At 49.6% G+C, this 23796-nt stretch overlaps 1 protein-coding gene across 2 annotated transcripts in view; it reads left to right on the forward strand.

Annotated features, from left to right (window-relative positions):
* Positions 1–23796, forward strand: part of creb3l2 (cAMP responsive element binding protein 3-like 2) — a 98249-nt gene that overhangs the window by 31652 nt on the left and 42801 nt on the right. For both annotated transcript variants that reach the window (XM_041215855.1, XM_041215856.1), the window contains exons 3-4: positions 7798–8009; positions 17452–17539. In XM_041215855.1, the coding sequence (XP_041071789.1) occupies positions 7798–8009; positions 17452–17539 (300 nt within the window). The remainder of the gene's footprint in view (positions 1–7797; positions 8010–17451; positions 17540–23796) is intronic.

Here is a 23796-nt window from a genome sequence, read left to right on the forward strand (position 1 = left end):
CCCAACAGAAGTGGAGGAAGGTCAATGTATGCCTGAACAGAGCGTCTGTAACCTGCTTGACAAAAGTGTGGACAGCTGATTGGGAGACACCGCAAAGATCACCCACCGAGCCTTGGAAGGAGCCAGAGGCATGGAAGTTAAGGGCAGCACACAGCGGAGATCTCATCTGACAAATCATCTGACAAAAATAGTTGACTGTCTCCCTTGAGAGACGGAGCCTCCTTTGGCACTGCACCTCAGACATATTGAGGCAGCTGCTTCGCTGCCTGTAAACCCTGGCAGGAGGATAGTGGCATCTTCTGCAACCCCTTCCACCTTGGTCTACTTCTTGGCCCTGTGCCCCTTGTGCCTGCGCCTGTCCTCCCAAAGGTGGCTCCCCTGGAGGCTGAATGTGGACTCCTGGCCTCCTCCCCCTTCTGGCCCTCCCTTCCTCCTCAGAGGAGCTGCCTCCAGTCGAGTGTTCAGCTCCCATTCCCAGGCTAAGAGCAGGCCCAAAAAAGATTCCTCACTGCAGAGTGCTGACCTGAGGTTTGAGTCCAGACAAAGCAGCTGGTATACGTTTTGAAGTATTGCAGGTCACACAGGCAAGTTTCAAAAACTTTGAAATATCAATCCTTGAGAGAGTGCACTCGCGAAACCACTGAGCCCTCTTACCTCACCCGTGGATGGGGTTTATACTAATGTATCCCAACTGCCTGTCCGTTGCACCTGTGCGTCAACCGGAAGATTACGTGGGCACCGAAAAATTGGCGTTGATTGGTGAGTCAAGGGCATTAGTGACCCGTTAATTAATGGTAGATGCGCAGTGGACATCACCGAATGCCCGCCCAATGAAACATCACGATGGCACAAGGTGATGTTGGGACACTTGCCCAACGTCACCGCGCATCATTTTACGCATGGACATGCAGGGCCCCATCCCCACACGCCAACGGGAAAATTCTGCCCTGAAGGACAAAAAATTAAATCTGTATACTGTGGGGTGATAATGTGATGGCTGGCATCCATTATGCTGAAGTTGTTTGAGTGCTGATTCCACACATTATCAGGTCTGAAGGCATGAGGCCTAACATACATCATATGGACTGCATGCCCCCTCCATGTGTCCCTTTTAAAGACCCAGTTCAATTGAAGGGGACTTCCCTATAATGTAAACAGAACCCCAGATGCTTGCTGCTGATTTGGGAGGGAGGAATTTTCTGTTGGCCTTTCCTAATAATAGACAAATTTTAATTTTTCCCACATTTCTTTTTGGCCTTTGGCTAGATCTATAAAAGGGACACAAGTCCCTAGCTGCTGTAGGAAGTTAAAAAATGGCAGCAGTGTATAGACAACCAGCAGCCCTATACTGTGATTTTTCTGGTACCTGCACTTGCCACAGTCCCATGCACTTAAGTATGAGAGATGCCAGTGATATATTGTGGTGGAATAGCTTTGCATTATTGTGCATCATCAATTCATTTTGACACAAGTATATTATCTTGACCACATTATTGGTCCCTACTTTTAACCAAAGGAGCATCCCTTGAAGTGCATGGGCACATTTATGGATGGTGTCTTTACTGTGCTGAGGCATGAAGTGCAACAATGCAAGGTTATCTTAGCTATTGTTAAAGTATACCTTCCTCAGAGAAGAATCATCTAAACCACTTTACACGTAGCTGACAACGTGTTCCTCTCGAACACTGGAGCAACCAACTCTAAATGTGAAGAAAATGATGGATCTGAAGAAAATTAATGAAACCTAGCAGATTTCCGTAGCACGTGTATGCCACAAGTATGCAGCACCACCAAGAATCTTTTCAGCTGACATCTACAAATCTGTCAAACAATCTTGCAGCCTTTTAACTGCTTAAAATTAATGGCCTTAGAATAACATGGCAAATGAAATTTGTTTCTGAAACTATTTGCATACTGGAACCTTCATGAGAACTTTAGCTTTGAGGAAAGATTGGATAAGCTGGGTTTGTTTTCTTTGCTACAGAGAAAGCTGAAGGGAAATTTAATTGAGGTGTAAAAATTGAGAGCCTAGATGGAGTGGATAGGAAGGACCTACCTCTGTTCAAAGAGAGGTCAATGACCAGGGGCCATAAATTTAAAGTAATTGCTGGAAGGGTTAGAGGGAGTTGAGTATACTTTCCCCCTTGAGAATGGTGGAGTTCTGGGATGTCTGAATGGGTAGAGGCAGAAACCCTCGTCGCATTTAAAAATCACTTGAATCTGCACTTGAGTTGCCATAACCTACAAGGCTACAGATCAAGAACTGGAAGATGACATTAAACTTTTTATTAGTCAGCAAGGATATGATGTGGTGAATGGCCTCCTTCCGTGCCACAAATCTTTCCATGTTTCTATGAGGCTAAGCACAACAAATTTTTCCAATATCTCCAAGATACATGATGCATGTTATTGACACCCAGAATGGGTTGCTGGTTAAGCACATGTTGCATAGAACCTTCAGCAAAGAAACAGGTTATTTGGCCCAGTAGGTCCAAGCTGGTATTTATAATCTATACAAGCCTTCTCCAACTCTTCCCACCCTGCCATCCTATCTCCCTAGTCCCACCAGGCCTCCCCTTAAATGTGTCGATGCCTTCTGTTTCAACCATTTGCATGACACAGAGTGTTCCATATTCTCAACATTCTGTGCAAAGGAATTCTTCCTAAATTCTTTATTTGATCTGTTGATGGCTATCTCTTATGCTCCCTTGTTTTGGACTTACCCACAAGTGGAAACAGTTTCTCCTTATTTATCTTATTGAACCTCTTCAAAATTTTAACGACTTCCAACAGTCTTCTCTTAGCCTTGTTTTCCAGAGCAAAGAGCCAAAGCCTGATCAATCTTTCCTGATATTTGCATCTACTCAATTTGGCGATATCCTTGCAAGGTTTATCTCAATATCAATTTTATAGTATGCAGGCTTCTCTACCGGCATGTAAGTAGTAAACAAATAGCAAGAAGTGGATTGTTGAGACAGAGAGGGTGATATATGCTTAGCAGCGCAGGGCAAGAGTGGAATGCTTAATGAGTATTTTGTATCAGTATTTACCAAGAAAGAGAATGCTGACAAAATACTGGTAGAAGTGGAGATGGTACAGGTAATGGATGAGGTGAAAATCAATAAGAAGGATTTGCTGGAAAGGCTGGCTACGCTTAGAGTGGGTAAGTCACCTGGCTTAATATAAAAGTAAAAAACTGTGGATGCTGGAAATCTAGAACAAAAACAATACCTGGAAAAACTCAGCAGGTCTGACAGCATCTGCGGAGAGGGATACAGTTGACGTTTTGAGTCCGTATGACTCTTCATCAGAACTAAGACATATAGAAATGAGATGAAATATAAGCTGGTAGAAGGGGGTGGGACAGGAGAGCTCGATCAGGGGCCAGTGATAGGTGGAGGCCAAGAAGAGATTGCCAAAGATGTCATAGACAAACGGGTGTTGACGGTGGTGATATTATCTAAAGGATGTGCTAATAGGGACATTAAGGGAAGCAAACTAGTGGCAGATGGCCCTAGTGTGGGTGGGGTGGGGGGAAGGGATAGAAATGGGCTAAAAGTTGGAGATGAAACAATAGATCAAAATAAATTTAAAAATAAGAGGGAAAAGAAAAAAATATATTTGTAAAAAAATTATTGGAAAAAGGGGGAATGGAAAGTGGGTGGGGATGGAGGAGAGAGTTCATGATCTGAAATTGTTGAACTCAATATTAAGTCCGGAAGACTGTAAAGTGCCTAGTCAGAAGATGAGGTGCTGTTCCTCCAGTTTGCGTTGAGCTTCACTGGAACATTGCAGCAGGCCAAGGATAGACATGTAGGCATGAGAGCAGGGTGGTGTGCTGAAATGGCAAGTGACAAGGGAGGTCTGGGTCATGCTTGCAGACAGGCCGAAGGTGTTCCGCAAAGCGGTCACCCAGTCTGCGTTTGGTCTCTCCAATGTAGAGGAGACCGCATTGCGAGCAGCGAATGCAGTAGACTAAATTGAGGGACATACAAGGGGAAGTGCAAGTGAAGTGCTGCTTCACTTGAAAGGAGTGTTTGGGCCCTTAGACAGTGAGGATGGAGGAAGTAAAGGGGCAGGCGTTGCACCTTCTGCAGTTACATGGGAAGGTGCCGTGGGAGAGGGTTGAGGTGTAGGGGGTGATGGAGGAGTGGATCAGGGTGTCCCGGAGGGAACAATCCCTGTGGAATGCCACCGGGGGGGGGGTGAAGGGAAGATGTGTTTGGTAGTGGCATCATGCTGGAGTTGGCAGAAATGGCAGAGGATGATCCTTTGAATGCGGAGGCTGGTGGGTGATAAGTGAGGACAAGGGGGACCCTATCATGGTTCTGGGAGGGAGAGAAAGGTGTGAGGGCAGATGCGCGGGAGATGGGCCGGACACAGTTGAGGGCCCTGTCAAATACCGTGGGTGGAAAACCTCAGCTAAGGAAGAAGAAACACATCAAAGGAACTGTTTTTGAAAGTGGCATCATCAGAATAGATGCGACGGAGGCGAAGCAACTGAGAGAATGGGATGGAGTCCTTACAGGAAGCGGGGTATGAGGAGCTGTAGTCAAGGTAGCTGTGGGAATCAGTAGGCTTGTAATGAATATTGGTGGACAGTCTATCACCAGAAATTGAGACAGAAGGGCCAAGGAAGGGAAGTGTCAGTGATAGACCACGTGAAAATGTTGGAGGAGTGGAAATTGAAAGCAAAATTAATAAACTTTTCCAGATCCAGACGAGAGCATGAAGCAGCACCGAAGCAGTCATCGATGTGTCGGAGAAAGAGTTGTGGGAGTAGGACTGGAACAAGGAATGTTCCACGTACCCCATAAAGAGACAGGCATAACTGGAGCCCATGCGGATATCCATAGCCACACCTTTTATTTGGAGGAAGTGAGAGGAGTTAAAGGAGAAATTGTTCAGTGAGAGAACAAGTTCAGCCAGATGGAGGAGAGTAGTGGTGGATGGGGATTGTTCGGGCCTCTGTTCGAGGAAGAAACGGAGAGCCCTCAGACCATCCCAGTGGGTTTGGGTGTCCATGGTGAAGAGGAGGCGGTTGGAGCTAGTGAACTGGAAATTGTTGATATGATGTAGGGCGTGAGATGAATCGCAGATGTAGATGGCAAGAGACTGGACAAGGGGAGAGAGAATGGAGTCAAGATAGCAAGAAATGAGTTCCGTGGGGCAGGAACAGGCTGACACAGTTGGTCTGCCGGGACAGTCCTGTTTGTGGATTTTGGGTAGGAGATAGAAGCGGGCCATCCAAGGTTGGGCGACTATCAGGTTGGAAGCTGTGGAGGGAAGATCTCCAGAGGAGATGAACTCTGACAGTCCTGGAAACAATGGTTTGATGTTCAGTGGTGGGGTCATGGTCCAGGGGGAGGCAGGAGGAAGTGTCTGCGAGTTGACACTCAGCCTCTACGAGGTAGAGATCAGTGCACCAGACAATAACAGCACCACCCTTGTCAGCAGGTTTGATGACAAAGTCAGGGTTGGACCTGAGAGAACGGAGTGCGGCAAGTTCAGAAAGAGACAAGTTAGAGTGGGTGAGAGGAGCAGAGAAATTGAGACGACTGATGTCACGCCGACAGTTCTCAATGAAAAGATCAGGAGCAGGTAAAAATCCAGAGGGAGGGGTCCAGGTGGAGAGAGAATATTGGAGGCGAGTTAAAGGATCCGTTGAACGGGGAGAGGACTCCTGCCCAAAGAAGTGAGCACGGAGATGAAGGCAGTGGAAGAGAGTTCAGCATCGTGCCGAGCCTGAAATTCATTGAGATGAGGGCGTAAGGGTATGAAACTGAGTCCTTTGCTGAGTACTGAACGTTCAGCAACAGAGAGGGGATGGTCAGAGGGTATGGTGAATACATAGCCTGGGCTGGGATTGGAAGACGGGATGGGGACGGAGGGACGGGCAGGGGTGGAGGGTCCTGGATGGGCATTGGTGTCGAGTTGTTGGAGCTTGTGCCTGGTTTGATTGGTTGGTTTGTATCCCAGGTTGCTAAGAGAAGTGGGGTTGGAGATAGTAGAAGAGATTGCCATAATCTTTCAATCTTCCCTAGATACTGTGAAGGTACCAAAGAATTGGGAAGTGGCAATTATAAAATCCTTATTCAGGGGTGTCAGGACAGTCATAGTAACTATAGGCCAATTAGTTTAACATCGGTGGTGGGTAAAGCTTTAGAAACAATAATGGGGGGAAATATCGACAAGATATTTGGAAAGGTTTGGGTTAATGAAGGAGAGCCAGCGTGGATTTGTAAATGGCAGATTGTGCTTGACTAATCTAATTGAAGACTTTAAGTAATGGAGAAGGTTGATGAAGGAAATGCAGCGGATGTTGTCAATATGGATTTTAAGAAAGCATTTTACAAAGTACCACCAAAAGGCTGATTAATAAAATTGAGGCTCGTGGCATAGGGTGGGGTCAGTGTCAGCTTGGATAAAAAATTGGCTTAAGGACAGAAAGCAGTGATTTGTCATAAATGGTTGTTTATAAATGGTACCAAACTTGGAGCAGTGGCCAGCAATTAGGATGATACAAATCAGCTGCAACAGGACATAAGCTAACAGAATGGGCAGACAAGTGACAGATGGAATTTAATACAGAGAAGTGTGGGGTGATGAATTTTGGCAGAAGGAATTTAATACAGCGAAGTGTGGGGTGATGTATTTTGGCAGAAGGGGTAGGGTGAGGTGATACAAACTTGATTGTGCAGTTCCATAAGAGTGCGCAAGGACAGAGAGACCCGGGGGGGGGGACGGGGGGGCGGCGGTGGCGGCGGCTGCATGTGCACAGATTTTTGAAAGTGGTAGGACATATTGAGAGAGCATTTAGTAAGGCATTTGGGATCTTAGGCTTCATTAAACAGAGGTTTTGGGTACAAAAGCAGGGAAGTTATGCCAAATCTTTATTAAACCCTGGTTAGGGTACAACTAGAGTATTACGTCAGGTTTCTGGAAGCCGCACTTTAGAAAAAGTGAGGGTCCTTGAGATGGTGTGGAGGAAATTTGCCTGGGGTGAGAGATTTTAGCTACAAGGATAGGTTGGAGAAGCTGGGTTTGCTTCCCTTGGCCCAAAGAGGATAGAGAGGAGATCGTTAGATGTATATAACATTATGGATAAGGTAGGCAAAGAAAAAAATCTGGTCCTATTAGCTGATGATACAAGGACTAGAAGAGACAGATTTCAGGTTCTGGACAAGAGATGCAGAGTGATGTGAGGAAGAACTTTTTCATGTAGTTGAGTGGTAATGGCCTGGAGCTGAGTGCTCACCAGGGTGGTAAGAAGCAGTGACAATCAATGATTTCAAAAGTAAATTGAATGAGGCGCTTAAAGGAAATTTAAACTTGCAGTGCTACGGGGATAGAGTGGGGGAATGGGACTGACTGGACTGCCCTAAGAGAGCTGCTTAGATTCTGGGCTGAATGGCCTATTGTACTGTTAATGATTCTATGACTCTATGACCAGAATGCATACTGTGCTCGCAGTGTGGTTTGACCAATGGTCTCTATGCATTTAAAAATACACTCCTGCTTTCCTATTCTTCTAAATATGAACCCTAGTGTTTTTCACTCTTTACGACCTTATCAGCTAGTTTTGATATTTTTAGTAATTTGGGTATCTATATTCCCAATCCTTTTGCTGTTATATGCTATCTCTTTTTATTTGTGTCTAAGTGGTCACATGGATAGCATGTACACTATATTTTAAGAAATCCATTCAAACAGGAAAATGGTGATACTTGTTAATAGCAACCAAACTTTGTAACCCAATCTGCAAAATTTAATTTTATTTAAAATTTTCCTCTACAGACATGGAATGTGAATCCTGGTCAGTGAGCTCTGATCTAAAGCCAATCACGTTGAAGCATGAAGCTCTCCTCTGTGATAGTAACTGTCTTGCTCCTTCTGTTACCTTAACAACTGGAACCACTTCCATGGTCGTGGACGTTGCACTTGACACTTACAAAGTGGAAATGGTCCCTGTGATTGAACCGGCTCTTGATACGGTTACAAATGGTCAGGTGAGAGGTACTTTTTGTCTCTCTGTTTTCACTTCTGGAGCTCTGTAATCTTGGGGGGCTAGAAGAAAAAAGCCCTATCTCTGCATCCTAGCCTAGGCTGAGTTTGCTGATTGTAGCTGGACAGTCAATTGTGCAACCAGGATTTCAGATCATATTGCAATGAAATGATCCTTGCTGGGAAGTGCACATGTATGTGAATTGAGGCAACTGTACAATTTGCTTAGCAGTGATGCCTTTGCCTTTCCTTTTTACTGCTTATTACTCTTGCTGCTTGTCCTCAAACATGATGAATGGCCTATAAGTGACATCAGAGGTCTGTCTCCCATGGACCAGCCTCTCAGCACAAATTAGCCTTCAGGAGCAAAAAAGGATAAAACTCCTAAAGATCCTATGATCTAAGTTCTTACTACATTAGAATGATCGTTCTGAAAGATTAGCCAGCTAAATCCCATTGAGAAGTAAAACATGAACATGACAATCTAATCTCAGTGAATCTGAATAATGTATGTCATACCACTGGATTTATTTTTACTTCAAAGATTCTGTGCAGCATTGAAATGAATTATCAAAAATGTCTGTGTGCTTTGACCATTAAAACTGCTGTGCACCAAACCAAAAAGAGGCATTCCTTGCTGCATACTTCACAAGATCATGTACTTTGCAAAAAAAAAATAGGACATATGGATAGAGAGAACCCGCTAAACCAATCCTATTTTCCCTCCATCACAACCCTCAATTCCCATCTGTCTCCAGAAATGCATCCGTTGTTTCCTGAAATGGCATGGGCTGCTTCAAAATTCTCTCTGGTGATTTATTGCACAGCTCTGCTGTGCTTATTTGACAATGTTCTGTCTGAGTTTCCTCCTTACTCCCAATTTTTTAATTACCATTTTAATGCTTTGTGAACCCTTTGCTATACTTAATTCCCTGGTTCAACTTGTCAATTCCCTTCTGGCTTTTGAGAACTTTAGTTAGATCATAAGTGGGGACACCACCCACTTGTGGCTCAGTGGGTAGTGTACCCGCCTCTAGGACAGAAGTTCTGGGTTCAAGCCCCACACCAGGACTTGATGGCCACGGAAGGTTTGTGCATAATCTGGCCAAACTGGGTGATTATCCAACATGCCTGAATAGCTGATGATAAGATTAGAAGAGTTTGTTGGTTAGCCATACTGTGGAAGGCAACAGAAACCACACGCGGTATAATCATGGACCAGTCCAATGGAAGCCCATGATGGCCAATGCCCTCTTGGGTACCTGTAGCAGGAGGAGTCAAATCATCTTGATGTCTTTTCCAAAGAAAATCAGCTTATTTTTCTCCAATCCTCTTAATTAACTGATTATAAAACATCAGAAATTTCAAGGCAAACCTAAAATAAGTAATAAGAAATGCTGGACATGCTCGGGTCAGGCAGCATTTGTGGAGAGAGAAAAGCAGTGAACGTTTTTTGCTCATCAACCTGCATTTCTTGGTTTTATATTGTTTCAGGCTGCAACTTTTCATCAGAAACTTGGTGAGAGGAATGATTAAGGAACATGGCCTTAGCCCAGTTCTATCTCCTCTCGAACTAATGATATCCTTTCTTAAATAGGCGACCAGAACCAGGATTTATAGAGGATTAGAACTGTTGAAGAGAAAAGTATTTAGCATGATTTAGAAGAAATGGAGCTTCTTGGAGGTGACTTTAGCCGAGGCACGTCTGATATGGGAATCCTATTAATATAATTAGAATCACAAGCTATTTTGCCCTTAATAAATTAAGGGTAGAAGCTTTAATGGCAAGTAGGTAACTTGGTTAGGGCTGTTTCCCTTCTTGAATATGAAGCATGTTTCTAACCTGAGGCTTCATGGGGGTAGGGGCAGAGCGGGGAATGTACTAATATTTCATCTGCTTTGATGGGTAGTTTAACTTGCACATCAAAACAAGTGTGTTGTCTGACAAATATGCAGGGCTATGAGACTGAATAATAATTCAGTTTGTGACATCTTAGGTTGACCCTTGCCCAAGGTTGATAATATCGTGGGATGTATTATCGAGCATATTAGTTCCCTGCATGTTGGTACTGATATCTGATTTCAGTAAAAAGTGTACTGATATTCGGTATTCAGTGTACTGATTTTAGGATAAAGATTTTTCAAACCAAAGCTGAAATCAATGACTTAAAGAAGTTAAGTTTGATAAAGATTGTAACTCTGCTATGGATTGAAGAGCAACCCTAGATTCACCAAAAATGCTGCAGTTAAATCAACAAGTCAGTCTACTGGGGACTAAGCCAACAAAGACAATAGTAACAGAATTACCTGGAAAAACTCAGCAGGTCTGGTAGCATCGGCGGAGAAGAAAAGAGTTGACGTTTCAAGTCGATGCTGCCAGACCTGCTGAATTTTTCCAGGTAATTCTGTTTTTGTTTTGGATTTCCAGCATCCGCAGTTTTTTGTTTTTAAAGACAATAGTAACTTGAGTTCAAATATTTGCTGTGGATACCTGACCATCCCTCGTAAAATGGGAATCTTTAAGTGAGAACAGTAAAATAATTAAAACATGCCTGAATAGTGTTTTCAGCTTGCCATATTGGCAAGTTTGCAGTGCCAATAAAAGCACAAACATGGGTATAAGAGAGAGAGAATCTCTGCCAGATCTTATGAAGTAATTCTTACATTTTTATTGGCCAATTGATAGGTTTCCATTTACATTTAAGAATATATGGAGATTTTAAAACCACATCAAAAGAAGCTTGAATGAGAAAAATATCATGGACACTACTTTATGGATGCTGACGTTTTACCCTAGGGGTAGTGGAGGGGGGAATATTGCTGAGATTTCATTCTATATTGGGTAGGTATTATTGGATGACTGATGCTTTGAGGTACAGATCCATCACTTATTATAAGAGGGAACTTTTTAAAAGCTTCTTTGTGCTCTATCCAGCTGGAATTACCATCCTGACTTGGAAGTATTTTGCCGTTCCTTCACTGTCACTGGGTCAAAATCCTGGAACTCCCTCCCTAACTGCACTGCGGGTGTACCTACACCACGTGGACTGCAGCAGTTCAAGGTGGTGACTCATCACCATATCAAGGGCAATTAGGGATGGACAATAAAGGCTGACCTAGCCAGCAATGCTCACACCCCATAAATCAATAAAAAACCATGGGCATTGGTTGAAGGCGTAATGTCAGCGTGGGGTGTGCTGGGTATGGTATCTCAGGACTCACCATTGTAAGCACTCTTGTTTCTAATCTACATGAATGCCTTCGATTCTGCAAATCAATGCAATTTGGTTACATTTACCAAACTAGGAGGGGTACTGGAATTAAAGGAAGGAGCCTACAAATTACCAAAGGAACTAAACACAATATGTAAGTGAGCCCAAATAATGACAGATAACTTAGTGCAGGCATTTGTAAAAGGATAACAGAGGAAAGAAAACTGGGCAACAAACATACTTGATGAATAGTGTTGAAGTGATTGAGAATGAAAATAAAATTAACTGAGGAATGGTAATAGACTCAGTAGGGTATAAAGTTTCAAATGCTTTGGCCAAACCAGTGCAAAAGATTAAGGACTTATAAGAGGAAGATATGATGTTTGGTGCCGGTTTAAAAAAAGCGCACCAGAAGCTGAAAGATATAAGCAAAATACCGCGGATGTTGGAAATCTGAAACAAAAACAGAAAAATGCTGGAAAAACTCAGCAGGTCTAACAGTATCTGTGGCGAGAAAGACAGAGTTAACATTTCGAGTCCGTATGACTCTTCTTCAGAGCAGCAGAAGCTGGCCTGGCCGTAAAACTGGCTGTGCTCTACTGCTTCCAGAGCTATTTAAACTCGAGTTTTCACTAATCATGTCTATTTGTGGCCCTTCAAGGAGGCTTTTAAAATTTAGTTGGCTTTGCTTGGGCCCAAGGAGTTACGAAATTTGGGTTGCTCACAGGTGGTGGAGAGGCATGTTTATTAAACATGGTTTTTTTCATGATAAACTTATCTTCATCTGTATTAAAACTGCACCAGATTGACACTTTTAAATATATCAAGGAATATATTTTTTAAACACAAAGGGGAAAAAAGTAAACAATTGTGTTCTAAAGCGCTTCCCAGTGGCACTGGTTGATGGAAAATTTTACTTCTGTGATTATACAAATGAGTTTGAGTAGAAACTTGAACCATAACTTCACTTTGGAAAACTAGTGCAATTTGCACCTGGATTGCTGATCACACCCAAAGCAGAAACTCTATCCCAACACATCCAGGCCAGTACAGAGCAGTAATCCACACAGTCAAAAGAATGTTGCAGTACATAGTACAATGGTAGAATACAAGATGGATGATGTCATGCTCAAACTCTACTGTGCTCTGGTGAAACCACACCTTGAATGCTGTGTCTATCTGTGCTCACTGAGAAGCACTGAAGCAAGAAAGGCCATAAAACATAGTGCCAGGAATCTGATTTATGGAGGGAAACTGGAGAGAGAGAAACTGGACTTTACAGCCTGGACAGACTACATCTGAGAGGTAATCTTGTAGAGTGATATAGACTGCAAAGTAGTGAATGTAATGAAAATGACTACCCAGAGCCTTACTTTTAATTAAATTGGCAGTAAAACAATAACTTGGGGCTGAAATGAGGAACTTCATGCAAAGAATGATCAACACCTGAAATGGACTTCTAAGCAGAGTAGTGTGACAAAACCCATTTATGTAGTAATTGGGAGCTTTCCTGGATGGATAAGTTACGACTGGCCGTTTTGCCTTTCTAATCTGTTAAAATTCTTGTGATCTTGGGAGCGGACTCCTGTTGTCATTCAATTTCAGTCTCTAACCACTAGGTGGTGATGTATTCAATTTTCCCTGCAAATTACACAGGGCATTTAAATGTATCTTTCTTCCTTTTTTTTTAGTACCTTAACTTTCAATTAGAAAATGAAATTTCAGTCTGTACCAAAGGCTTAGATGTGACATTTTTCACCAGGGTTTTGACATTATTGGCTGAAGGCAAATCCTGCAGTGTGCACACTCTCCCAGGATCCCTAAGCGCACCAAATGATTTCTCAGCCCCTATTTTTGTGTGTTTTTCAAAATGGTTAGGGTGGCATTTCACAAGATTTTTAGATGACATTGCATACCAAAACCTTGAGCTCAAACACAAGCAGTTGGAGGTGGTGTACGTTTATAACTAAAACGGATACATGACCATCCCCCCCCCCCCCCCCTACACCACACTAAACTAAACTGTTTGCTCTTAAATGTGAAACACAAAAATTCAAGTCTAATTTTAGATCAATTACACTTGACGGCTGAAATATTTCTGTTACGTATTTTATAGTTCTACAGGAGACACACCCTCAAGTTCAGTGTAACCTGTCACTCCCGTGAGCAGATCTGGTGCCTGCCGCAATCTGGAGAGCACTTTATTGCCCAATATCTGTTCAAATTATGATGGGATACAGGGATCATTACAATAAATCTCTTGTTCAGTATGTTGGATACTGTGATATTGCATGTGCAATATGTGCCTCTAAAATGCATTCTCCAGTATTTTCAGAATGTAGATTAAGATTTACTTACATGAGTCAATTGTGAACTAAGAAGCTGGCTTATTTTACCTAATATTATATGGTTGAACAGTATGAATTCGTAAAAATTGTAATCCATTTCCTATAGTTCCTCCTATCACAAGACAATAAAGGAAGTGAACCTGCCACTATATGGGCTAAACACGCTCACAAATTAACAGAACTAAATGGCAATACCATATGGCTTATGAGCTTATATGTTCGTAACACAGTCTGCAGTCTCTCATTTGCTGTTTGTTTAATTCGGAAATCATGCCTTTCTAAGTGTTGCAGGCTCAAACTGCTTTCAACTGATTTCTCCAGGGAGTTGGAGAAAGCATGATTTCTTATTACCCTTAGCTCTATGATGAGGATTGGCCTGTCAAGTTGCCAATCAGAGTTACCATTTAAATGGTGAACCTGTTGTCCCCTGCTTTGTTATAGGAGCTTGCAGCAACTGCGTTGTGTTTAGCCAAGCTCTCTGGCATATTTAATACAAACCATTCTTGCAATGAAGATGCAGACAATTATGGATGTTGCTCAGCAGCTCCTTGTTGTCTGAAACCTATTATGATATGCAAGGCTATACAATTTTGATAGCTGTTTTCTGCCTAGTTGACTTAGTCAAATTGGATGTGTGTGTTTCTGGAAGTTATATAAGTTGAACCTAACTTTTATATGAAGCTTTACGGCACAAAAGGTTAGCAATTGATCCACCTTGTCCTTCCTGGAACTGTTCAAAATAATTACACTGCCCCACTCTCTCCCTATAACAGTTTAAATCCAGTTGTTGCAAAACTAAAAGCAATATAAAAATCTCTTTTTTAGTCATAACTAATTTAACTACTTGAGTACAACAGCATATATGTAGTGAAACATCCCAAGGTTCTTCACAGGAGCTTGGTCAAAGAGGAAGGTTTTAAGAAGTGCCTTAAAGGAAGAAAATGAGTTAGAGAGGTGTAAGATGAGAATCCCAGAGCTCAGGGCCTAGGTAACTGAAGGCAAAGCCACCAATGGTGGAGCAATTATAATTGGAATGCACAGAGGCCAGAATTAGAGGAGCACAGATATCTTGGAGGGTTGTGAAGCTGGAGGATTGCAGTGTTAGGGAGGGGCAAGGCCATGGAGGTATTTGAGAACAAGTGTGAGAGTATTAAAGTCAAGAATTTGCTTGATTGGAAGCCAGTAGGCCACTGAGCACAAGGGTGATAGGGGAATGGGACTTGGTGCAAGCAAAAGCCTGGACAGTGAAGTTTTGGATGATCTCAATTATGGAGGGTAGAATGGGAGGCCAACCAGGAGTGCATTGGAATAGTTGAATCCAGAGGTAACAGGTATGAACGAGGTTTCAACATCAGGTGAGCTGAGACGAGGCAGGGTAAGTCAGGTGAAGTTATGGAGTTAGAAATAGGTGGTCTTGGTGATGTCACGAATATAAGTAAGAAAGAAACCTTACATTGCTTCTAGAGACAGTTATTCATCTTTAGCCTTCCCTCTGTTATTTCATTAGGCAGGATTTGAGCAGTTAAAATCCCTGTGATTAATGCAAGGTCTTTTTTCCAGGCTCTCTAGTCTGCAAAAATATCTTTCTATCCTGACCACCTGTCTAGTAAATCTATTACAATCAATAATTAACCTCTTTTCATTTAACTATCCTTGACCTCAAGATACTGTATCTGTGCTTTAAAGCACTTATAATAATTATTTCTATTGCTGTAATGCTCTCTCTTACTCACATTGCTACTCCAATGCTTTCCTGTGTTTCTTCCTTCTGTAAATAAATCCTGATGCTTTAATCTCTGTCAATGTCCTGATTTAACCAGCTGTCTTCTATTCCTATTACATCACATTTATCCTTCAGAGCAGTGTTTCCTATTTACAAATCTGGTTTGTACATTACGATAAATTTATGTTTCCCCCTCTGTCTTATTTCTGTACTGGATTTTCTATCCTTTTCTTTTCCTCCCTACACTTAAAGCACTTTATCCCTGTGGGGTAAGCATCCTTCTTAGTTACTATTTTACTCGCATCCCTATGATCTACCTGCTACAGCCTGATTCGGATGTAACCCTTCAGTCTTATACCATACTGGTTATCGCTTAATAGCCCTTGTTGTCCATCAGCTCAACATCCCAGAAAGTGACCAACTGCCCAACTACTCATTCACCCAAAACATTCTCCTCAGAAACTCATTACCTTTATCAAAGAATTTTAACAGCTTCCTCAATATCCCAAATTTTCTCCCAGTAGGCAGATAGCTTTATCCTTAAGTCCGAATGAGAGAATGTATTTCCCTATTTCTTGTAGACAACTCTTCTTTTTCTCCAAGTAGTATCCTCAATTATCCAAAGGTTACCGAATCTGGCTTATGCCATGTTTTTGCTATGGGGCAGGGCAAGGAGGCAGGTCCCAAGTCTGCCTCAGCCAGAACAAGAATTGGTGCTGTTGGTGTTATTCCAAACCATATGTTAGCTGCCTACCCAACTAAGCTAACCAGCACCACTACCCACCCACCCCAGTCAACACTAGATCCTTATTAAATTATTTTTCCCTTCCCCAACTACACCTTTTAAACGTTATCCAGTTCATGGTTAACACTAACATTCCCTGCATTGCTCCCACTATTCTTGCTACTTCTCTTGCTCCTTCTCAACAATGTACCCTGGCTAGGTCTTTCTTCTCTATTGTGTACTTCCCTAACAGGTGGTACTTGCCGGTCAGATCTTTTATCTGTCTCAGATCCTGAGTCTTACACCAGCAATGTATTACTACCAAACTGTCCCTATTTGCTGACCTTCCTGCACAAATCAGCTCTGGTCTCCAATACTGCTGCCATTCCCTCAAATTCTTGATTATACAATCCTAACCAAGTTGCATTTCCAAAGTTAATAAGGCTCTAAATTTAAAAAAAAAAGTAGTCACAATTACCATGAGAATTATTTTTGCATTTTTTTCTTACTTGGTGATTGAAGTAGAGCTTGTAAGTAAAACCATTTAGCTTGATTTTAGCACAACTCTGCAATTCCACAGGTGCAGCATAAAGGATTGCATGGTAGGGGGAAAAAAATCAGCAGAATTTCTGCTCCTTAAGGCTAACTGAGTATTTTACGAATGTATAAGATCCTAGAGTTAAATGGAACAAAAGGAGGCAATTTAGCCCATTATGTCTTTGCAAGTTTTCTGAAAGAGCTACAAATTGGACCCACTCTTTTTTTATATTTTCCTCATGGCCCGGCAAATTTTTCCTTTTTAAGCAGGACAGCCAGCTCTCTTTCAAAAGTTATTGTTGAACCTGCTTCAGGTATTGCATTCCAGATCATAACTTGCTGTATAATAAACGTTTTCCACATCTCTCCAGCCTTCCCCCAGCCCCCACTCCTTGACGTGGTATTATGCTACACTACGCCGGATGTCTTAAATCTGTGTTCTGTGGTTACTGACCCTTGGTGGAAACAGTTTCTCCCTTTTCATTCTATGAAAACCATTCAATTTTGAACACCCCAACTAAATCTCCCCTTAATCTTCTCTGCTTTTAGAACATAAACCCAGTCTCTCCACATAACTGAAATCCCTCACTCCTGATAATCTTCTGTATCCACTCTAGCGATTATGTGTGTGAAGTGCTGCATTGTTTTTAAATTCTAACTACAGTATTTATTTGCGCAAAAGTCAACTTTTTGAGACTAATTTTTTTTAAGCCAATAATCATGGGATTGACTACACAAGTATATTTGCAGGTTTCTCAGCCAAGGCCACCTCTGCTTCCTATTAGATCATTTTATGCACATTCTGCAGCATGTCTGAATTTCCCTCCCTTCAGACTGAGAGCTTCTTTTGTTCTCTGCCTTTGTGATCAATATTTCACGTTCATTTATGTTGTGTTCTTTCAGACTAAAACATGCTCACAGAAGGTTCTTCCAAAGATTAAACTGGAACCACACGAGGTGGATCAATTCCTCAATCTGTCTCCAAAGGAAGGTGAGATGCATAATTGAAAAACTGAGTCCTTATTCCACACGTTGTAACTATAACACCTACTCAAGTTATGCTGTGTCTCTAGTTAGATAGTTAAATCTTCACAGGTAGGAAATCATTTAGAAAGTGGAATTTAAAATTAAGTTTGATTAGATGTAATTTGAAAAATTGCACATGAACTGAAGGAAATATGATACAAACAATATGTTAATTATACACATTCACAATGTATAGTAATAATGCTATGCACATTTCATATGGTAGGAGCATAAAGCAATGATCGTGTGAAAATTCTGTCCAATTGGGACACAACAGTAATACAATGCAGATTCTAGTAATAAGGACACTGAGTATAAAGCTATGTAAATTCCTTCTGGTAGGGATTTGAAACAATGGAATTGTAAAAATGGGAGAAAACATAGAATGAGGAAATGCAAGCCAGTCAATTCAGTGTAGTCTAATCGTGTGAAATGTGTCTTGTTCTCTGTACAAGTCACTCATTCCCCTAAGGAAGGCAAACAAGTATAGGAAAAGCTTCAAGAAGAATGAAAGCTGTGAAATGAATCCCTGTCAATCAAGGGGACCCAGAATCTTAATAAAAGTTTACAACTGAAGCTTTCAACTTTGACCAGTTGTAATCTGAGCCTCTGCTCTCTGTGGCTATCAGATGAAGACCAATCCAGACTTGTCTGTGATGGCTACATGATTAAGCAGTCTAGCCACATTCACTGGTAAAGCTCACAAATGAAAAATGACCAGTCCTGCAAAGTGCAGGAGAGTGACGGATGCCTATTGAACTAGACCATAGTAAGGAGCTGATAACTCCAGGAAAGGAAGGGAAAGGATTAAACTGAGCCAAAAAAAAAAATAAACATGCATAATTAGCACAGCAGATATCAGTTATATGTAGGTGGAGGGCATTAACTGAGGTTTCGTATGAGCACCTGTGAAGGGACACAAACTGGTTTAGTTGAGTTAAGAGGTGTATGCTTGTAATGCTTCACTTTTTAAATAAATGTAAGGCGGAGTAAAGATTTGCTCTGGTATCATCCATCACCACTGGCTCTCTGGAATAGAACCTAAGGAAGTCCATAATTTCCATTTATCATCAGTTTTTGTTAAAGTCAGTTGTCTTACTCTGCCAAACATTTATCCACCTTTTACTTCAAAGATACCAATGGTCTCTGCATCAGCTATCCAAAGAATGTTAGTTGGCAGGTGAGGTATGATCTGTTATGTTTACATTTATGCTGACTACTGGTAGCGTTTGTGTTTGGTAGAAGGCTGCAAGACAATTATACGTTTCAACGAGCAGGTTAACTAACGTTAAAAACTCCCTCCTCCTTTAATATTGGGGCTGATTTTGTTATTATGTATGCAGCCTACATTTAGAGAGCTCCTAAAATATTAGCCACAAATTCACTTGCAGTTGAATTATAACATTTTGATGATTTCCATGCATTTGTTGGGAATGAAAACCTTGTTTTTTTCAGTTCTTCAAAAATATTGTTTCCTATTTTATAAGATAGTTAACTCTGCTCTCAGTCCTTCTTCGTGTACGGACATTCTTCACTTCATTATAACCCCTGTTTTCCAAGAGAACTTGTACATTTCCTCAACCGCTAACACTGTGCAAGAAACTTAATTTCCTCCAGCACGCCGAGCATTCATCACCCATCTGAAATAATTAACTTCATAAGCCCAAGTATGTGCTTCCATGTTTGGAAGTCTTGTGGTTCACCTCCCTTGTACGTCTGAAAAGGATATAAGGGAAAAGCTGATATGCTTTTCTTTGTTTGGTGTCATATGACCAGTATATTTTATTACCAACCTTCTCTGCTCCTGCTGTGTTAACTACCTGTAGTAGTAGTAGTAGTTTGCACTATGGTCCTGACTTTTCACTAACGTTTCTCAACAAATAGAGGGTATCACTGTATCACTCTCTAGTTCCATTTTTTTTTGCATTGTGTTACAGAGCTGAGTTGAGGTTGAGAAAGGCATGCTCGCTCGCACGGGCAATCTCTCTCTCTCTCTCTCCCCCCGCCCGCCCCCTCGCTCCCCGCCCCCCCCTCGCTCCCCGCCCCCCCCCTCGCTCCCCGCCCCCCCCTCGCTCCCCGCCCCCCCCCTCGCTCCCCGCCCCCCCCCCTCGCTCCCCGTCGCGCCCCCTCGCTCCCCGTCGCGCCCCCTTGCTCCCCCTCGCTCCCCGTCGCGCCCCCTCGCTCCCCGTCGCGCCCCCTCGCTCCCCGTCGCGCCCCCTCGCTCCCCGTCGCGCCCCCTCGCTCCCCCTCGCGCCCCCTCGCTCCCCCTCGCGCTCCCTCGCTCCCCCTCGCTCCCGCTCGCGCCCCCTCGCGCCCGCTCGCGCCCCCTCTCGCCCGCTCGCGCCCCCTCTCGCCCGCTCGCGCCCCCTCTCGCCCGCTCGCGCCCCCTCTCGCCCGCTCGCGCCCCCTCGCGCCCGCTCGCGCCCCCTCTCGCCCGCTCGCGCCCCCTCTCGCCCGCTCTCGCCCCCTCTCGCCCCCTCTCGCCCCCTCTCGCCCCCTCTCGCCCCCTCTCGCCCCCTCTCGCCCCCTCTCGCCCCCTCTCGCCCCCTCTCGCCCCCTCTCGCCCCCTCTCGCCCCCTCGCGCCCCCTCGCGCCCGCTCGCGCCCCCTCGCGCCCCCTCGCGCCCCCTCGCTCCCCCTCGCTCCCCCTCGCGCTCCCTCGCTCCCCCTCGCTCCCGCTCGCGCCCCCTCTCGCCCGCTCGCGCCCCCTCTCGCCCGCTCGCGCCCCCTCTCGCCCGCTCGCGCCCCCTCTCGCCCGCTCGCGCCCCCTCGCGCCCCCTCGCGCCCGCTCGCGCCCGCTCGCGCCCCCTCGCGCCCGCTCGCGCCCCCTCGCGCCCGCTCGCGCCCCCTCGCGCCCCCTCGCTCGCGCCCGCTCGCGCCCCCTCTCGCCCGCTCGCGCCCCCTCTCGCCCGCTCGCGCCCCCTCTCGCCCGCTCGCGCCCCCTCTCGCCCGCTCGCGCCCCCTCTCGCCCGCTCGCGCCCCCTCTCGCCCGCTCGCGCCCGCTCGCGCCCCCTCTCGCCCGCTCGCGCCCCCTCTCGCCCGCTCGCGCCCCCTCGCGGCCCGCTCGCGCCCGCTCGCGCCCCCTCGCGCCCGCTCGCGCCCCCTCGCGCCCCCTCGCGCCCGCTCGCGCCCCCTCGCGCCCGCTCGCGCCCCCTCGCGCCCCGCTCGCGCCCCCTCGCGCCCCCTCGCGCCCGCTCGCGCCCGCTCGCGCCCCCTCTCGCCCCCTCTCGCCCGCTCGCGCCCGCTCGCGCCCGCTCGCGCCCGCTCGCGCCCGCTCGCGCCCCGCTCGCGCCCCCTCGCGCCCCCCTCGCGCCCCCTCGCGCCCCGCTCGCGCCCGCTCGCGCCCCGCTCGCGCCCCCTCGCGCCCCTCGCGCCCCCTCGCGCCCCCTCGCGCCCCCTCGCGCCCCCTCGCGCCCCCTCGCGCCCCCTCGCGCCCCCTCGCGCCCCCTCGCGCCCCCTCGCGCCCCCTCGCGCCCCCTCGCGCCCCCTCGCGCCCCCTCGCGCCCCCTCGCGCCCCCTCGCGCCCCCTCGCGCCCCCTCGCGCCCCCTCGCGCCCGCTCCCGCCCGCTCCCGCCCGCTCGCGCCCCCCTCGCCCGCTCGCGCCCCCTCTCGCCCGCTCGCGCCCCCTCTCGCCCGCTCCCGCCCCCTCTCGCCCGCTCCCGCCCCCTCTCGCCCGCTCCCGCCCCCTCTCGCCCGCTCCCGCCCCCTCTCGCCCGCTCCCGCCCCCTCTCGCCCGCTCCCGCCCCCTCTCGCCCGCTCCCGCCCCCTCTCGCCCGCTCCCGCCCCCTCTCGCCCGCTCCCGCCCCCTCTCGCCCGCTCCCGCCCCCTCTCGCCCGCTCCCGCCCCCTCTCGCCCGCTCCCGCCCCCTCTCGCCCGCTCCCGCCCCCTCTCGCCCGCTCCCGCCCCCTCTCGCCCGCTCCCGCCCCCTCTCGCCCGCTCCCGCCCCCTCTCGCCCGCTCCCGCCCCCTCTCGCCCGCTCCCGCCCCCTCTCGCCCGCTCCCGCCCCCTCTCGCCCGCTCCCGCCCCCTCTCGCCCGCTCCCGCCCCCTCTCGCCCGCTCCCGCCCCCTCTCGCCCGCTCCCGCCCCCTCTCGCCCGCTCCCGCCCCCTCTCGCCCGCTCCCGCCCCCTCTCGCCCGCTCCCGCCCCCTCTCGCCCGCTCCCGCCCCCTCTCGCCCGCTCCCGCCCCCTCTCGCCCGCTCCCGCCCCCTCTCGCCCGCTCCCGCCCCCTCTCGCCCGCTCCCGCCCCCTCTCGCCCGCTCCCGCCCCCTCTCGCCCGCTCCCGCCCCCTCTCGCCCGCTCCCGCCCCCTCTCGCCCGCTCCCGCCCCCTCTCGCCCGCTCCCGCCCCCTCTCGCCCGCTCCCGCCCCCTCTCGCCCGCTCCCGCCCCCTCTCGCCCGCTCCCGCCCCCTCTCGCCCGCTCCCGCCCCCTCTCGCCCGCTCCCGCCCCCTCTCGCCCGCTCCCGCCCCCTCTCGCCCGCTCCCGCCCCCTCTCGCCCGCTCCCGCCCCCTCTCGCCCGCTCCCGCCCCCTCTCGCCCGCTCCCGCCCCCTCTCGCCCGCTCCCGCCCCCTCTCGCCCGCTCCCGCCCCCTCTCGCCCGCTCCCGCCCCCTCTCGCCCGCTCCCGCCCCCTCTCGCCCGCTCCCGCCCCCTCTCGCCCGCTCCCGCCCCCTCTCGCCCGCTCCCGCCCCCTCCCGCCCGCTCCCGCCCCCTCCCGCCCGCTCCCGCCCCCTCCCGCCCGCTCCCGCCCCCTCCCGCCCCCTCTCGCCCGCTCCCGCCCCCTCTCGCCCGCTCCCGCCCCCTCTCGCCCGCTCCCGCCCCCTCTCGCCCGCTCCCGCCCCCTCTCGCCCGCTCCCGCCCCCTCTCGCCCGCTCCCGCCCCCTCTCGCCCGCTCCCGCCCCCTCTCGCCCGCTCCCGCCCCCTCTCGCCCGCTCCCGCCCCCTCTCGCCGCTCCCGCCCCCTCTCGCCCGCTCCCGCCCCCTCTCGCCCGCTCCCGCCCCCTCTCGCCCGCTCCCGCCCCCTCTCGCCCGCTCCCGCCCCCTCTCGCCCGCTCCCGCCCCCTCTCGCCCGCTCCCGCCCCCTCTCGCCCGCTCCCGCCCCCTCTCGCCCGCTCCCGCCCCCTCTCGCCCGCTCCCGCCCCCTCTCGCCCGCTCCCGCCCCCTCTCGCCCGCTCCCGCCCCCTCTCGCCCGCTCCCGCCCCCTCTCGCCCGCTCCCGCCCCCTCTCGCCCGCTCCCGCCCCCTCTCGCCCGCTCCCGCCCCCTCTCGCCCGCTCCCGCCCCCCTCTCGCCCGCTCCCGCCCCCTCTCGCCCGCTCCCGCCCCCTCTCGCCCCGCTCCCGCCCCCCTCTCGCCCGCTCCCGCCCCCTCTCGCCCGCTCCCGCCCCCTCTCGCCCGCTCCCGCCCCCTCTCGCCCGCTCCCGCCCCCTCTCGCCCGCTCCCGCCCCCTCTCGCCCGCTCCCGCCCCCTCTCGCCCGCTCCCGCCCCCTCTCGCCCGCTCCCGCCCCCTCCCGCCCGCTCCCGCCCCCTCTCGCCCGCTCCCGCCCCCTCCCGCCCGCTCCCGCCCCCTCTCGCCCGCTCCCGCCCGCTCCCGCCCGCTCCCGCCCGCTCCCGCCCCCTCTCGCCCGCTCCCGCCCCCTCTTCTCGCCCGCTCCCGCCCCCTCTTCTCGCCCGCTCCCGCCCCCTCTCGCCCGCTCCCGCCCCCTCTCGCCCGCTCCCGCCCCCTCTCGCCCGCTCCCGCCCCCTCTCGCCCGCTCCCGCCCCCTCTCGCCCGCTCCCGCCCCCTCTCGCCCGCTCCCGCCCCCTCTCGCCCGCTCCCGCCCCCTCTCGCCCTCTCCCGCCCCCTCTCGCCCGCTCCCGCCCCCTCTCGCCCGCTCCCGCCCCCTCTCGCCCGCTCCCGCCCCCTCTCGCCCGCTCCCGCCCCCTCTCGCCCGCTCCCGCCCCCTCTCGCCCGCTCCCGCCCCCTCTCGCCCGCTCCCGCCCCCTCTCGCCCGCTCCCGCCCCCTCTCGCCCGCTCCCGCCCCCTCTCGCCCGCTCCCGCCCCCTCTCGCCCGCTCCCGCCCCCTCTCGCCCGCTCCCGCCCCCTCTCGCCCGCTCCCGCCCCCTCTCGCCCCGCTCCCGCCCCCTCCCGCCCCGCTCCCGCCCCGCTCCCGCCCCCTCCCGCCCGCTCCCGCCCCCTCTCGCCCGCTCCCGCCCCCTCTCGCCCGCTCCCGCCCCCTCTCGCCCGCTCCCG

The sequence above is a fragment of the Carcharodon carcharias genome, chromosome 21 (assembly GCF_017639515.1).
Source record: "Carcharodon carcharias isolate sCarCar2 chromosome 21, sCarCar2.pri, whole genome shotgun sequence".
NCBI lineage: Eukaryota > Metazoa > Chordata > Chondrichthyes > Lamniformes > Lamnidae > Carcharodon > Carcharodon carcharias.